At 44.7% G+C, this 17577-nt stretch overlaps 1 protein-coding gene across 2 annotated transcripts in view; it reads left to right on the top strand.

Moving 5' to 3' along the window:
* The window catches only part of LOC146830894 (fibrocystin-L-like), a 1907335-nt gene that overhangs the window by 997997 nt on the left and 891761 nt on the right, over positions 1–17577 (top strand). For both annotated transcript variants that reach the window (XM_085605084.1, XM_085605082.1), the window contains exons 32-33: positions 5137–5272; positions 9558–9750. In XM_085605084.1, coding sequence (XP_085461210.1) covers positions 5137–5272; positions 9558–9750 — 329 coding nt within the window. The remainder of the gene's footprint in view (positions 1–5136; positions 5273–9557; positions 9751–17577) is intronic.

Genomic DNA, 17577 nt, shown 5'->3' with positions numbered 1-17577 from the left:
TATTTCCTGGGGTCTGGTTCTCTGTTCTCCTGTTCTCTACATGGAGGGTAGAGGTGCAGACGTATGTGAGCTCGGCTGTGTGGATGAGGTGGTGGTCGCTGGGTCTTCCACTGCTCCTTCCTTGGCGGATATTCAAAAGATGATTGAGGCTGCTGTGGCGGCGGCCTTTGTGGCTCGTGATCCCAAGGGGCCTAAGAAACAGAAATTGGATGCCTCGGCGGAGGTCGAACCAGACATTGAATCTGATGAGGAGGTAAAGGGTCGTTTTGTCCAGGGGTCAGACCTTCGCTGTGTTCTGCAGCATGTTCAAGACAATTTGGGGTTCCCTGGTCCCGTGGCAGGTGGAGAGTCTGAAGACCTCTTCGCTAATTACCTGAAGAAAGAACCTGAAAGCCTCCCCATTCCTTCTTTTGTGCGGAGGGTGATGGAGGGGGAATGGAAGGATGTTGACAAACATGCCTTTCCCCGGTTTCTGACTAGGAGGTATCCCTTACAGGGATTCACAGAGGAATTTCCAGCCGTGGTGAAGGTGGATTCCCTGCTTGCTGGTATGGCGTCTCAGAGCCTGGTGGTGTCTAAGGATGCGGTTCCTTCTGATCCTGGGGACAAGCGAGTTGAGGGGGCCTTGCAGCGGTCATTTGCTGCCTCTAATCTTGCAGTTAGGTCTGCAGCTTACACCTGCTATCTTTTTCAGTCGCTTCTTAAGGACTGTCAGGGTATTTCTGAGAAGCTCATGCATGATGAGGATCCCTCAGAGTCTTTGTCCATGTTGGAACAACAGTTGCGTTTCTTGGCAGATTTGTCCTTCGAATTCCTTAGCGCTGCAGCGGCGGCTGCTGGTGCCTCTGTCGCTGCTAGGAGGCAGTTGTGGCTTAAGTCTTGGAAGACGGAGGCTGCTCAGAAGGCGGCCGTGATGAAGATTCCCTTCACGGGCTCTAAGCTGTTTGGGGAGCCGTTGGAGGCTTTGATAAAGAAGACAGCTGAGGACAAGAAATTGTTGGGTCCGGTCCGCTCTTCTCAGAAGGGGAAGTTTGCGGGTTATAAGCGGGATTTTGGCAGGCGTTTCAGTCTAAGATGGCAGCCCAGCCCTTTCGTGGCAGGGGACATGGCCGGGGTGTCCCTTCCTTCTTCATGTCCCGGGGTCAATAGGGTGCTGCCTCTTCTGCAGTTCCCTCCAAGTCATGACTATGTGGTGAGTTCCTTGGGGGTACCTGTTGGGGGTTGCCTCACTTCTTTTTTTCCAGTCTGGGAGGAGTTCGTTCGGGACCAGTGGGTCCTGCAGGTGGTCCGGCTGGGCTACAGGATAGAATTTGGAACTCCTCTGGTGGATGTGTTCAGGACTACCCCTGTTCCCAGGTCTCAGGCGAGATGTCGTGCTCTGTTGGACGGAGTTTGGGACTTGGTGTCCAAGGGGGCTGTGGTGAAGGTGCCTGTGACAGGGTCGGGGGGTTTACTCAATCCTATTTTTGATCCAGAAGCCAAATGGGGACTTCCGTCCTGTCCTGGATCTAAAGACGGTGAACTTGTGTATCCCTCATCGTCCTTCAAAATTGTGACTCTACAGTTGATTCTTCCCTTCCTGTCAGTGGGGGATTTCCTGGCTTCTCTCGATCTCCGAGACGCATATTTTCATGTGCCAGTGCACGCAGATTCACAGAGGTTCCTGCGTTTCTGTGTGGGGGTGGATCATTACCAGTTCCAGGTATTACCGTTTGGCCTGTCTGCCTCTCCGAGGGTGTTTACTAAGGTGTTGGCTCCCTTGGTGGGTTTGTTGCATGCTCGCGGTATACAGGTGTTCCCTTACTTGGACGATTGGTTGATTTCTTCCTCTTCTTTCCTTCAGGCTCAGGCACATTCCCTGGAGGTTTGCAGTCTCCTTCAACAGTTCGGGCAGATTCTGAACTTGGAGAAGTCCCATCTTCACCCCACTCAGGAACTGCTGTTCATTGAGGGGGTGTTCAACACCAGGTTGGGAAAGGTCTTCCTGCCGGAACCACGCAGACTGACTCTTATGCACGAGCTGAGGAAGGTGTTGGGGGCTCAGTCTTCCACGGCTCGCCAGTGGTTGCGTGTTCAGGGGCTATTGTCAGCTACTGTAATGATTGTTCCTTGGGCCCGTTTACACTTGTACCCCCTGGTGAATCATCTTCTGGGGCATTGGGATCTGGCCTCTCTGAATTACGAGCTGTTGATACCGGGGGGTGTGTCCATCGCCCAACAGTTGTCCTGGTGGCTGGTGGATCGGAACCTCTTACAGGGCTCGCTCTTTGTGTTCCAGGAGAGGTTGGTCCTGACGACCGATGCCAGCAAACTGGGTTCGGGTGCGGTCTTGGGTCAGGAGTCGGTGCAGGGTCTTTGGGGTCTTTGGTCTGTGCCAGAGTTGAAGGCGGTTCAGTTGGCGTTGACTCATTTTCTGCCTTGGGTCCTCCAGAGGGATGTGATGGTACGGTCAGACAACACGGTGGTGGTGTCTTATATCAACCGCCAGGGGAGCGCGAAGGTAGCTTCCCTCAATTTGTTGGCACAAAGTATCAGCCTGTGGGCGGAGTCTCACTTGTTGTCTCTGAAGGCTTTACATCTTCCGGGGATTTTGAACACGGAGGCGGATTGCCTGAGCAGGGTGTTTCCCTTCCTGTCGGACATGTGCCTGTCGCAGGATGTGTTTGGTTGCCTGATGACCCGGTTCGGGGTCCCGGTGGTGGATCTGTTTGCAGCCCCGGGGAACGCCTTGAGGGAGAGGTTTTGCTCTCTGGTTCGGTCTGCCACGGTTTGGAGGGTGGATGCCCTGTCCTTCCGGTGGGAGGGGGGCCTGATGTATGCCTTTTACCCTATTGCTCTGCTTCCGCGTGTTCTGCTGAAGATCAAGCTAGATCGGACTTCCGTGATCCTGGTGGCTCCGGATTGGTCCAGGAGGCCTTGGTTCCCTCTGTTATTTAAGTTGGCAGTGGAGCCTTGCTGGAGGTTGCCGGTGGTCCCTTGTCCCTTGTCGTTTCCCCCTCTGTCTCTGGAGTGTCTGGTCCGCCTGCAACTAGTGGGTTGGCTGTTGAGAGGATGAACCTTGTGGCTTTAGGGTGTTCTCCTACAGTGGCGGTATTTATTCAGCAGTCCAGGCGCCCTTCGACTCTCAAGTCCTATGCCAGGCATTGGTTTTCTTTTCAGTCTTGGTGTACGGCGCGTGGGTGGTCTGCGTTGGAGGTGGATCTGGTGCATGTCTTGGAGTTTTTGAAGGACGGGTTTGACTTGGGTCTAGCTGTGTCCTCCCTGAGGGCTCAGTGGGCTGCTGTCCGGGCCTTTCGGGGTTCGGTCTGTGACCCGGTGGTTCCCCTGGCGTCCCGCTTGTTGCGGAGATGTTTCCTTCAGAAGCCTGTCATTCGGTCCTTTGCTCCTAGTAGGGATCTGCCTCTGGTTTTGGGGGCTTTGCAGGGGGCTCCATTTGAGCCTCTGCTTGAGGTGTCTTTGAGGTTTCTGACTATCAAGGTGCTGTTCCTTGTGGCTATTACCTTGGCTCGGCGGATTGGGGAGTTGGGCTCCTTGCTTTGTTCGGTCCCTTTTTAAAGTTTTTTTCCTGATCCGGTGGTTCTGCGACCTGATCCTTCCTTTGTTCCCAAGATCCCTTCCTCTTTTCACTGCTCTGCGTATCTGGTTTTGCCTGTTTTCTGTCCTGGTCCTCTTTCGGAGGTTGCACTGTTTGGACGTTTGGAGGTCTTTGGAGATCTATTTGATGCGTACTGAGCCTTTTCGTAAGGTGGTATCCCTTTTTGTGACCTTTGGGCTGGCTGGTCAAGGTCTGAAGCCTTCTGGGACTACCCTCAGTCGTTGGCTGCGGTGGGCTGTGGGTGCTGCGTATGAGGCCTGTGGGGTGATGTCTCCTGGATCTGTTCAGGGGAGAATGACTCGGGGGTGGTGGCTTCCTGGGCTTGTTTTCAAGGGGCTTCCATGGCCGAGATCTGCAGGGCTGCTACCTGGAGTTCTCCTCACACCTTTATGTCCCATTATCATTTGGTGGTAGGGGGGACTGATTCTGCTGGGTTTGGGGACGCTGTGTTGCGTTCTGCTCCGGTGGTGTGACTTTTTCTATGCTATAATAAAGTCTGTTTTTGCCACTGAGTGAAGCCGATTCCTGCTTTGGTATCTGCTCATGTAGTTAGGACTGGGACGGGGAGGGCTGACGAGGAGTTATGACCAGTTACTCACCGGTAATATTCATTACTGTGAGTCGTAGCCCTCCCTGTCCCAGTCCAGGTTTCCATCCCTCCCTCCCTGTTCGGCTTCTTGTGCTTGGTTGGTACAGGAGGTGGACTGGCGGGTCAAGGGGCTATATGCGTCTGGGTATGGGTTTGGACTGGAGGGAAGGGATGGGTTTTAAGTTGCTTGAGAGTTTCTGGTGGGAGGAGCTATGCTCATGTAGTTAGGACTGGGACGGGGAGGGCTACGACTCGTTGTAATGAATATTACCGGTGAGTAACCGGTCATTGTCTTTCATTGTTTTATACTTCTCAAAATGTATGTTTTAATTTTTAATGTGGCATTTTCCTTTGTGTGTTGTGTGATAGGAATTCTTATCTTACTTTTTACCATCTTGTTTCTTTATTATTTAATTCCCACCTCTTTAATTGCTTCTCCCTTTTCTTCCTTCTTTTTTTTTACCCTATTTTTCTGCTCTGTCTCCTTTTCCTTTTTTTGCTTTCCTTTTTTTCCCTACTTTTATACCTTATAAGGGGTATCATACACATCTAATTCCTCCTCACTCCCTACAACTTTTTTTCCTTTTCTAATTCCCATTATCGCCACTTTTTCAAATCCTCGTATTTTCTAAGGGTTAAAGATTTCAAGTGATCGGTTCACAAAATATAATTGCATTCACTAAAAGTTGGCCCACAAATTGCGACCACTTTTACCAAATGCATTTTTAGTACACGAGGTCCTTACTGCAGAGGTTTTACCATTATTTCTTTTAGGCTGACTCTGTTCCATGTTTCAGGGGCACATTGATCTGTAATTCTCTCGGTGAAAGCTTTATTCAGAAACTAAAGGCTACTTGAACTTTCTGATAAACTCAAATGGAACTATGCCTGCAAAATCATTGATTGTGGGCCCAAAAACCAATTTATCGATCAAGCCTTTTTTCTTTTGCAGGGACAATTAGGATTTGCCAGTGTTGATGTTTTCACCAATGGATTGAATGTTACTTTAACAGACCATTTTCTGTACCAATCAGATACTGATGCTCCAGTAATTACAGATGTCATTCCAAATATAAGTAGTGTCTTGGGTAAGAACCTATGTAAATCATTATATGGCTGGTTAAAAAAATGTGCTTACAGATGCATGTGGTTAAAACATTTTTATCTGTTTCTTTTGTCCTCTTCCGTAATCAGATAATGTTTGTATGCTCTGGACAACTGAACAGTGAGTCCATTGTCACATGCACACACTTAGAAAGGCACAGGACTCATTAGGTTGTTGTTGGTAGAACATGACTTTGAGCCAACATCTCTAATGGTAAGGAGAAGACAAATGGAGTGGAAGATCCCTTGAATTCCCACCCCAAAGATTTGAAGATCAACAGTGGTATCTTCAAATTTTGAAAAAGACATATACTAGCTGATTTAATGCTGCATCACTAGTAAGTACCTGGGAAATGAAATAGATAATTGATTGTGAACAACTTATTCAACATGGAGCACATTTTAACAGTGGTATATTCTTGACTGTTTGATGTAAATCCATTTTCTCACATTTTACCCAATTACCTTCTTGTTTTTTGGGAGTTATGATCCTTTAACTGATATAGATTTACCCCCTTTAGCCCAGCATCTTGTTTAAATGAATTCAAGGCATTACGTTTATTTTAGTATTATGAGGGACAAGTAAGCAGTCATGTGTGGTTATTACAAAAGTGTAATGTATTTAAACTTTATTATGCAGGCTTGTTTATTGCACCTGGAACAATATTTACCTTAGGGGATTATGAAGGCCTGTAACAAAATTGGAGTGAAGAAATTCGGCCCAAAAATGTGCTTCATGTGTGGGATCTACATGTCATTGTCATCCTTTGTTTGCAAAGGGGATGTGGTGAAATATGCCCTTGTACCTGTCACATTCTTTAAGGCAGACGTGTATGGTGCAAGACTGTAATAGTCATATGAATGATGTTGACTAGGGAATATCATACCCCATGCCAGCATTGCTGGCACCTTGTCTCCACATCTCACATAAACCATAAGAAGTAAGTCGGGAGTGTAAACATCATTCAGTTTATCAATGTGTAATAGCCTGTAGGGCCTGTAGGGCCAGCATGAGAATGTGGACTGCTAGTTATAATTAAATATAATAATACTTTCACTATTCTTGTTAGGTCCAGTATAGGTTTCAGTAATTTAAACCTGATTTCAACCCCTGGTAGCTATGGTGAAGAGCATATTGGTTTAACTTAAGAACATGCTTAAAGCATATGGAAGCACTAAAGCAGTTAAAATGTTAAACACAATAGAATCAAAATTCGACTCTAATTTATAAACATACAGAATATTTTGATGAGCAAAACAACACTAAAACAACAAACATTCAAAAAGGGGAACCAGAGACATGAATTTGTAAAGTTTAAAAAAACAACAACAGGTCTCACTAGACCTAGACAAAGTTATAGTGTGAGGCAAGTCACGATGGAGTGTGGGTCGGATACGAGGCCTAGGTAAGTAACGAGTTACCTTCCAACTTAGCCACTTTTATGGCAAAATGATGGTTGTCAATGAGTCATCACCGGGGCAAGCTGCAAGGTGGATCCAAGTCTAGGTTTGAAAGTGCTGGGTTGGTGAAGAGCTGTGTCCCAAGGCTGTCGTTGCCGAAGGCAGGAACGGTCCAACGGGGCAAGGTCTAGCGTCTGTCCCTAGCAAGGTCTCGATTATGGTGAAGCCCTCTACATTTGCAGTTGAAAACATTTATGAACATGAGATATGCTTCAGCAGATCAAACCAGCAAGTTCTGTCCTACTATTGAGTTGATGGTTTCATCTCGATAGAGCCCTGGTCTCCTACCGGTTCTTGAGAGGGAAATTTGTTAAAAAGATACAGTACTGCGGGTGTCATATCTATGCCCAGTGCCAGAATATGGGTGGGGGAAATTCCTGGCCACTCCCTAACCAATATGATAAGAGTTCCCAGGGATGACCCTACCCACTTTTGTAGCACTTCCTGTGTGCTTTATTGTAAACTATCCCATAATGCCCCTCTCTTTATAAATCGAATGTGGCAGAACCTTCTTTCCCTATGGAAAGCTCCCTGTGCCCACTTAGAGTTGTGGCTATGAAAATGGGCAGAGCCTCCCCTGTGGTCACTCAAAACCATTTCTGGGGGAATCCCCATTCCCAGTGGGAGTTTACCTTGCTGGCTAGCAGGACAATGGGGTGGGCAGGCCTAGGTGTGAGTTACATCTGGCAGTGACAAGGTTGGCATCTTTTCATGTTAGTTATGTTCCTCTTCACAGCTCAGATGGGAACCACTTCACAACTAATCAAGAAGCCGTTCACCTCCTGAGGGGCACAGAACACTGACAGAAAGGCCCATTTGGCTCAGGCAGCAAAATTATGACTTTCTAAAACTTCTGACTTCCAAAATAGTAATATAAAATGCAATTTAGCTATTAAGTTGGACTTTAATTTACTATTTTCAAATAAGTCCCTGAGCCATATGGTATAACTACTCCCAAATTGAAACTAAGCATTATAAGGTTTTATGATGTAACCCAGTGCTCTCCTATGGGAAAGCAAGCCTTCTCACAGTGAAAAAAGACATTTAGGCGATTTTTCACTGCCAGGGCATGTAATATATAAAATAGAAATGTCCTACTTTTAAATATTATGTATCCTACCCTATGGACATTTAGGGCTTATTTTGGGGGTGACATATATGTATTAAAAAGGGAGGTTTAGGCCTGGAAAAAGGTTTGGAGACATGCTTTGCATTATCACTTAAGTGGTGGCACAATATGTGCTGCAGTCTATTAGTGACATTTAACTTAAAGACCCTGGATACACTTTTTTATCATATACTATGGAGGTATAGGTAAGTTAAATATGCTAATCAGGAGTATAACCAATTTCAACATGTTTGTGGGGTTAAAACACATGCAGTGGAGCCTGGTTGGGGGGCTGACCATCAGGTAAGAGGCATTTTCTTACAACTGGTACTTGTGAATAGCTCTCAAATGTGTGACTTGAGCGAAGGGGCAGGAGCTTGCTATCAATGGCATTCTTTAGTTTATTGGTTTTGTATGCATCACGGTAGCTTGGTTTTTAACTAGCAAAATGCTTATTTGACAACATAGAGATTGCACAATAGTATGAGGAAATAGATACCAATAGGTGTCTTTCATATTGATGAAGGCAGCGTGTATACATAATGCACAATGTTTTTTCTGATTTCATGTAACTTTTTCAAGTTGTCCTTATCTATTTGTGACTCTCCAGATGTGTTTTTATTGTAGCGGGTGTCCAAAATATTGTTTATTTTTGTAAATCAATACATTTGTATAGACAATAAAATACCACTATTTATTATGCATGCATTGCAGCTGAACCAACTCTAAGGACAGCAATAAATTTGGATGACTGCTTATAGGACATTTCAGCTTTGCAAGATGCTGGAGCCCAAATGTTGGCTACAGCTGAGCAGCATACCCACTGGTTGTACTGATAACATTGAGCTTGCCTGCTATGTCTTTCAATGGTTAATTCCCGCTGCCTACTCTGCAAATACAAGCATATGTTGTGAACATAGTGGGGAAATGGATGTTGAGGCTATCATGTAGTTTTATTTGCTTCTTTGTGAGGTCTCCTGTCAAGAGAATGGTCTAATACTTGGCAGCACTCTTTAGGCAGTAAGGCCCAATTTTTCTAAAGCTAGAGCAAAGCAACACAAACAGGCTCATGGTATTACCTTTCAGCACAAAAGTTACAAACATATTTTTGTTCTGCTTTGCATTGCAGTGTCAAGTGGGTGCCTTTGGATAGATTGGTGTTAACATGCATAGGACTTTGCAGCAACAATTCATGGCTACTTAAAGGAGGTGTAAACAAGAAGAAATGTGTGAACGTACAAAAAAACACACTTTGAATGCATGCTTCAGCACATATCTAATGATAGGGATTCTTCTGAGTTTGTCTACCCATGGTAATTTATACTGGAAGAGTATGCTCCCAGAACTAATACTATGCTAGAAAAAGCACACTGACCACTGTACCATGGTGTGAGGCTGTGTGTTATTGCAGACTTGTTAAAACCCATTTCAGGGAATGACAGTAGCAGGCCAACCATAGTAGATATGGCTCTGCTCTGGATCTTCCATACTGTGCAAAGCAACAAGGCAGATGTGGTTGCTGTACAGCTTTGCATAATAAATTTGTAAATCTGAGCCTCCATTTTAAAATAGATAAAAGTATTCATATCTTTAAGACAGGCATGTACACACATTGGAAAATATGTTTGTAGCTTTACATTGTTGAGTGATTGCCATTATGTAAATTAAAATAACACATCTTGTTTTTGATACTTATTTAGGAAACCGAAATCTAACAATATTTGGTTCCAACTTTGGAAATACACTGGTTGAAACTAGAGTATATATTGGTGCAGGTTTATGTCCAGTACTTGCAATGGATTCCACGCATGTTGTCTGCTTATTGCCCAGTCTCCCACCCGGTATATACCCTGTCCTGCTGCAAATTGGAAACCTGGGTTTTGCTTCAGTCAGGTAAGATTATTGATCATCCTGTAGTACTGCTTACAAGATTTGTTTTCTTGGCTTTGTAGTGGATTCATTTACCTTTTTTAGAATTTGTGTAGCTTTCGGTCTTAATCAAGATAGTATTTAATGTATATAGGGCCACATGTACTTAGGTGAATTGGGCCGTTTTGTGATTCGGTGACCTATTAACGAATCGCAAAATGGGTTAGCGATTCGGTATTAGGAAGGGGCATGTTAAGGGAGTCCCTTCCAAATAGAGAGGTTTGCAGTGGTATGTAAGAATGCTGTGCAACTGAAATTTGTATTTCACCACCAAGTTGACGTTGATGGTGATCCATTCGCAAATGGGAAGGGGTCTGAGGGGGGAATGCATGCAAAAACATTTTGGAGGGCAGGCAGTGATCCCATGGACCACTGCCTTCTCTTAAAAAATGAAAATGAAATGTTTTCTTCATTTTTCTTTTTGAAACTCATGCCATTTTCATTTTAGGGAAAATGGGCTGCATTTGTTAAAAAAATGCTTCATTTAAAAGAAAACACAGACATGGTGGTCTGCTAACCCCAGCGGGCCACCATCCCTGTGTTTTTAGCTATACCCATTGGATCGCAACTTGCGATCACCTCATGAATATTAATGAGGTGGCGACCCCATTAGAAATCACTAAATATGGCAAAGACACATTAGTACATAGCTGTTTGCAATTTCCTAATAGCTAATTGCCAAAATACGCTATTAGGAAAATGCAAATGGGAACCGTTGTACATGTGGTCCTTAACTTTAGTGTACTTGTAAAGTTGTATATTCCTGTAATGTGGGTCTAAGAGAAATACATACTAAATTACATAGATATGAGGCATGCTATAGTAACTAACGTATATATATGTGTACCACATTTCTATAGAAATCGCTGGTCTGCACATACACATGCATATCCAAAAGTACATGCCTGTGCCATAAATATGTCTGTAACACCCGAGTTCATTTACACATACCTAAAATGCTACATATTGGGATAAAATGAATATCAACAATTTACTGCACTATCAGTATGGATACAAACATCCTTAAGCAAGCAGATGCCAAAGTAAATGGGAACAACTTTTCAAGAACTGATTAATAATTTTCCGAATTGGTCAACTCTTCCACCCACACGGCTGGCCATACTCTTGATGGAATTTATGCTCATCATTCAATCTTGGAAATTAGTGATATTCTACCACTTAGCTGGTCAGACCACCTAGCTATTACCTTTATATTCAAACCACAAATGGGAGAAATGAGGACACAGTGTGAGCCTGTATCCTATAGAAGTTGGAGCAAAATCTCCCACTTTGATCTGGAGTATGCCCTTGATGAAATATAGGCAAAAAAGAACAGCTTACAGGACCTTATACCAAAGGATGTTAATGCATGGGTAATGGCTGCTATTGAGCAAGTCACCCCATTCCAATATAAGATGGGCATGAGAACCAAGGTGTCTATGCCTTGGTTCTCTGATGAGTTAAAAGACCTCAGCCGACAATGCTTAAGACAAGAACGTAGATGGAGAGCTGTTTCAATTTTAGAGGAGAAATGTGAACACAGAGAGTTAATTGTGACCTACAAATGTGCCATCTTGAGTGCCAAATCATTCTTTTACACTAGTAAAATACGCTCTGCCAGCAATACTCCTAAATAACTTTTCCAGGTTGTGAAAGAACTCTACACTCCTCCGGTTCAGCAATCCCTAAAAATCTGCAGAGCTTCTGCAACAATGTTGCAGCCTTATTTAGAGAGAAAATCCTGAAACAATTCTCTGATTTTAATGTAAATGAGGATAGACTATCTCTCAACAGGGGCTCCTATGGCCCATTTCTGCCTTTCCCCTCATATTTTGCACTCAAATTAAAAACTTGCTCATGCATTTGACTTCAGGCTCTCTAGAGGACCCCTGTCACCCCAGGCTCCTACAACTTGTTCTGGATTTAATAGCTACTTTTTGGCGGAAATGTTTTTAACCAGACAATCATCACAGGAGTATTTTCTCAACTCTGGAAAGCGGATGTTGTCATTCCCCTAAAAAAAAAAGCTGAATGGAGAGCCAGATGATCTGAAAATAGAATGCCTTATCTCGCTCCTGCCAGCTCCGGCTAAAATCTTGGAACTTGGCCACGTTTATTTCCACTCAGGACCCTCTGGACCCCTCACAGATTGGTTTCCATAGCAGTCATAGTACTGAACCATACTTGGTTGCTGCAGCAGATTACATCCGATGTCAGGTGCACCAGGGTGAAACAGCCATACTGTTTATGCTGGATGTTTCAGCAGCATTTGATACAGTATACCCATCCCGCTTGGTGCAAAGATTGCACCTGGCAGGTAACAGATACCGGGCTGGCTTTATTGGGCTCCTTTCTCACCAATAGAGACCAGACTGTCAATTGTGGCTACTTAATGGCTGAATCTATTGATTTGTTTTGATTTGAATTGAGGTGTCTGGGCACTGATAAGAAGAACCAGGGAATTGAAATCAATCAATGTAAGCTTTAGAAAAGAGCTACGTTTTTAAAAACTGGCGAAAGCACCAAAGAGAGAGCAGATTGTATCTCTAAGGAAAGGTCAATCAATATTCTTTATTCGGCTGAGTACCAGCCATAAAAGAGAACATCTTAAAAACATTTCATGTGAAAAAAAGTACAATATAATCAATGGCAGTATCAATTAAAAGTAGCCCGGTGTCAAATCACTTGTAACAAGCTGATCACTGATAAGTATAAAATCAAAACTTAGCAGCGTTTTAGTCTGATCAAGACCGGGCACACAATTTAACATCGATGTACAAAGACCATTTAAATATTACTACTAATTCCCATATGACAATTTCATCATGAAAGTATACAATAAAATACTAATAAGATGATAACAAGAACCCACCGGCCTTACTATACGTACAACATCATATATGCACAATAACCAGATTAATGAAAGAGTGCATAAACAGCTAACGAATACCATTGATGCTTCCTGTCCAGGAACCCTCTAACCAGTGGGTTGAATAATGGAGGGCTTGGTTCTTCTCATGCGTTTCAGCCAAGCACTACCCAGGAATTTTGCTACTCCACACACCATGGCTGAAGAGGTCGTGTCGGTGCAAAGAACCTGCAGGGCCATTTTATGACATCTTAAACCCATCCCCTTACATAAAGGTTTTAACCATATCCTCCTGGGCACCCTGTAGGCAGGGCAGGCAAAGAAGAAGAGCGCCACGGACTCGCTAGGGGCTGCACAACCCGGGCAAGCCTTCACTGTACCTCTTTGGATATTCCACCCGGAGGTGAAGTCATTTACTGGGAGAATCCCAAACCTGGCTTTTAGGTAGAGTGATCTGTCCAGGGGTTTCTCTATAAAATCGAGGAGCGGTTCGAGTAACCTGAACCATTTAAACTCCAAGAACCACTCAGTGAGTATACCCCCTTCACCTCTACGAGTATCCTCCATCTGAACCCAATCCCAGTACAGCTTCTTAATGACTAGCTTGGGAGGCGGTGTTTGGCTGTTCCATGAGTCACTCAAGCCCAGTTGCACAACCAACTGCCTCAAATTACTCAGCCATTTGATCCTATTACTTGTGTTAAGCATAATAAGTTCATCTAAAACAGCTGCGTGATTTTTAAGCTCCCCGGTCCTTCTCAGTCGAACCCAAAAAAGTAATGGGCGAAGGCGCACTAAGTCTTTGAGGGGACGCCTACCCATGTCAAGACGTAATGGAATTAATGGAGTGGAAGCAGGTAGAGCTACCAAGTCTCTCAAAAATGTAGTTTCTGAAATAATTAGCTCCGATATGTTCTCGAACCCCCATAGTTCGGAACCATATAGGGCGGATGGTAATACTTGACCCTCGTAAATTGCGAGAGTTGGTGCCACGGGTTTACTCAATGACTCCCGCTGTTCTCTCAAGACCGTCCCTGAGACTCTTTTAAAATTTAGTGACATTTTGGCCAGATGGTGACTCCAACTCATCCGACTATTTCCCCTGACACCCAAATAATCAAAGGAGTCTACCATCTCCAATAACTCGCCATTAAGCGAGAGATTATTCCTGAATCTCTTAGAGGGTGAAAGGGCCATAAGCTTAGTTTTAGAGGTATGGATGGTAAGACCTCTGTCACTACAAAACACACTAAAACGGTTCAGGAGCTTTTGGAGGCCTGCTGGGGATTTAGAGATCAAAATGGTATCATCCGCAAAGAGTAGGGTAGGTGTTTTATCCCCTGCCAGGGATGGCGCGTCTGCCGGTTCCTCTCTCAGATGGTCCACCACACCATTCACAAAGAGAGAGAACAGGGTTGGTGCCATGACACATCCCTGGCGAACTCCCCTCCTCACGGGCACCCTCTCAGTCAGTTGTCCCTGGGTGCCCCATCTGATCCTCGCGTAATTCCCCTCATGAAGCCTCACAATAAAATCCAAGAGTGGTCCTGGGAAGCCCATCTTCTCTAAAATATCCCAAAGCCTTGCACGAGGGACCAAGTCGAACGCCATCCTGAGATCTATGAAGGCCAGGTAGAGACTACCATTATTGATGGTCACAGACTTCCAATAGATCGCAAAAAAACGGAAGACCTGGTCCATCGTGCCCACCTTTTGACGAAAGCCGGCTTGGAAATGAGAAAGAACGTGCTCCTCTTCCATCCAGGCACCCACCCGCAGGATAATGACCCTGCCAACCACTTTCTGGATCACGTCAATCAGACTGATCGGTCTGTAATTGGCAGGGTCATCTCTGGCACCCTTTTTGTACACGGTTATCACCTCTGCTCCCTTCCACGAATCTGGCACTGGGTGTCCCTTAGAGATCAAATTCATTATTAGGGCAATAAGTTTGGCCCAGGCTGTGGGTTCTTCCAGGAGGAGATCTCCCGGGATTCCATTGGGGCCAGCAGCCTTCTTCGGAGTCAGATGTCGAATAGCCGATACTACCTCAGAAGCCAGAAATGGCTCTTCGAGCAACTGTAAGGGAGAAACCATACTGACTGAATGGGAAAGAGAAGGGCTCAACTCCTCCCCTCCGCCATACAGAGCAGAAAAGTGAGAATACCATTGTTGACTGGTTATATGATTAACTAATGGTGGCTTGGTGCGCTGCCTGGCCTTATTAATCAGATCCCAAAAAAGCGATGCATCCTTCCTACTAGATGCACATTTGAGGTCCTGCAAGTATTGTTCCTCCCACTCTCTTTTAGCCCGCACCATTTCCTTCACATACTCCTTCCTGGCTACTCTGACCAGAAACTGATTCTTTCTGCGTAAGGCAGCGGTTAACTCCTTCCTTTTTACCTTGCACTGGTCCGAGTACCATGGATTACTGGTTTTGGGCGGTTTTTTACTCAATCTGCCACTTTTACCCTGGATTAGAAAGTATTTACCAACTTCCTCAATAGCATTCTTATGGACCAGGGCGAAAAGGGGCTCCTGGGCACTACCTGTTCCCGAATCAAGTCCCGCTAACTCTACAGTCAGCTCTTCTATATGCGCCCTAATCCTCGCCAGGTTGTCAGTCTGTAACTGGACCTTAAGGAAAGGCAATTCCAGTAGTTAGTCGTACAGCGCAGAATGCTCCTACCTCCCCATGAACAGAGCTTGTGAGATGGTACAATCCGATTCCTGGCTGCGCAGGGCCTAAGCATTCTTTTGGGGACGTACCATCTAAATGTTTCTATAAAAAAAAGTAGGCCTTGTCCCTGTAGCACCTTATATGCAATACAAAACTTTAATCCTTTGGTGCACGGGAAGCCAATGAAGGTTCCCCAAAGCGCGATAGGCGGACTGAAACCTGTGGATTTTCAGCAGCAACCTTGCCGCTGCAGTTTGCAGAGTCTGTAGCTTTTTCAAATTAGCTTTGAGTAAACTGACATATAGTCCTTTGCAATAGTCCAATTTGAACATTACAAGGCAAAGGTCCTCTTATTCAGCTGGTTTTGAGGGAGAAACGGTACAATTTTTCTAATGCTCTGCAGCATAAAAAAGGCTGTAGAGATAACCTTAATGATTTGCACTTTATATGTTAATTTGACATCAGTCAGGATCCCCAGATTTTTCACCTTTGTCACTGGGACCGGTAGCAAGCCCATTTCAACTGGTTACCATGAGGAATTCCAGAAGGAAGTGTTCTCCCTGTATAAAATGACATTTGTTTTAGTAGAGTTTGGTGTAAGGCAATTTGCATTCATCAATACACCGACCTCCCGTATGCAATTCTGGAATTATTCCTTTAAATTGCGACCCTTCCTCAAGAGGGAGACCACAATTTGAGTATCATCCGCATGCGAGATGATAGACAAACGAAATGACTTAACCAGGGTGGCCAGCGGGGTAACATAAACATTAAACAGAGTAGTATCACTGAGGAGCCCTGAGGGAATCCGCACGGCAGGGATAAAGGTTTAGATGTAAAATCACCAATGGACACACTCTGACTGCGCTATGCAAGAAATGATCTAAAAAGGGCTAACACTGCCTCTTCCATGCCCAATTCCTTCAGTCACTTCAGCAAAAGATCATGGTTGACTCTGTCCAATGCCCTGGTGAGGTCAAGAAGAATGAGGGCAGCTTGGCCCCCATCATCCACAGTGGCTCTAACCAACTCTGTTACGGTACTCAAATTGGGAATTTTCCAATAGTTTCCAATAGTTGATTGCGGTCCAGTTTGCTTTTTTAAGCATCGGAGAATTGAGGCAACTTTCCAGTCTTTAGGAAAGAGACCAGTCCTTTGGCTCCCGTATGAAGAGCCGCAGGGGTCCTTACTCAGCCCCACCTTGTTTAATCTCTATGTGGACCTACTTGCAATTTTGGTGTGGTCATTCGGTTTTCAGGTACAGTCATATGCAGGTGATATGCAGGTGCTGGGATGCCTATTGGTAACCAGGCGCTATATAAAACTCAGAATAATAATAGCCAGATTATTGTTTCGATATCTGAGGACATGTTATCAGTGGCAGAGAAATTCAAACGCTGTATGGTGGATATTGGCATCTGGATGAAGGATAATTTCCTGTAACTGAGTGTGTCCTAGCTGTGGTGGCCAGAGACATGTGGCCCCTTACCATTCCAGGTGTCTCTGCTAAAAACATAGGAGTAATTTTTGACAACACCCTAACCTTTGATACACAGGTCAATAGGAACATACTTACATGTTTCTACATCATCAAAATCTTGAAACAAATAAATGTACTCTCATTCTAGGGGAGCTTAGAACCGCAGTAGTTATTGCACTGATTATGTCTTGCCCTGACTACTACAATGCACTATATCTAAATATTAATAAATCCTCTTTCAACAAACTCCAGGTCATTCAAAATGAAGTAGCCAGCTTGGTTTTGTATATATCTAAATACCTTTCAGTGAGGGAAAGTTTGCGCTCTTTGCATTGGTGATCTTTAAAGCTCTCAGTACGGTTCATCAGGAGCTGCATCTTCAGGGGCTGCTACCCCTGTGGTCAGTATTTCAATGGAACTCTCCTAACAGACAGCTGGCATCCTTTTTCTTTGTGGAAAGTGATCATTCCTAGGTTCCAGAAGGCTAGATGGGGAGGCCGGACCTTTTTGGTAGCGGCTGCAAAATTCTGGGGCTCACTGCTGGCCCACATTGGCAGTTTAGTTTCTGACGTGGCCTTTCGTAAGCAACTGAAGACATGGCTTCTCCCTCCTGTAAGTGGGCCAGATGTACGACCCTTTTTTGCATGCCGAAATGGGCTTATGACCCATTTGCGCATGCAAAATCTAATAGGGTCATGTCCAATCTCTATTTAGCGAGTCACATTTTTTTTGTGACTCATTAAATAGGAATTGTGAGTC

This window comes from Triturus cristatus, chromosome 5_1 (assembly GCF_964204655.1).
Source record: "Triturus cristatus chromosome 5_1, aTriCri1.1, whole genome shotgun sequence".
NCBI classification, from domain to species: domain Eukaryota; kingdom Metazoa; phylum Chordata; class Amphibia; order Caudata; family Salamandridae; genus Triturus; species Triturus cristatus.
Note: the sequence above shows the minus strand (reverse complement) of the source record. Positions and strands in the feature narration are given on the sequence as shown.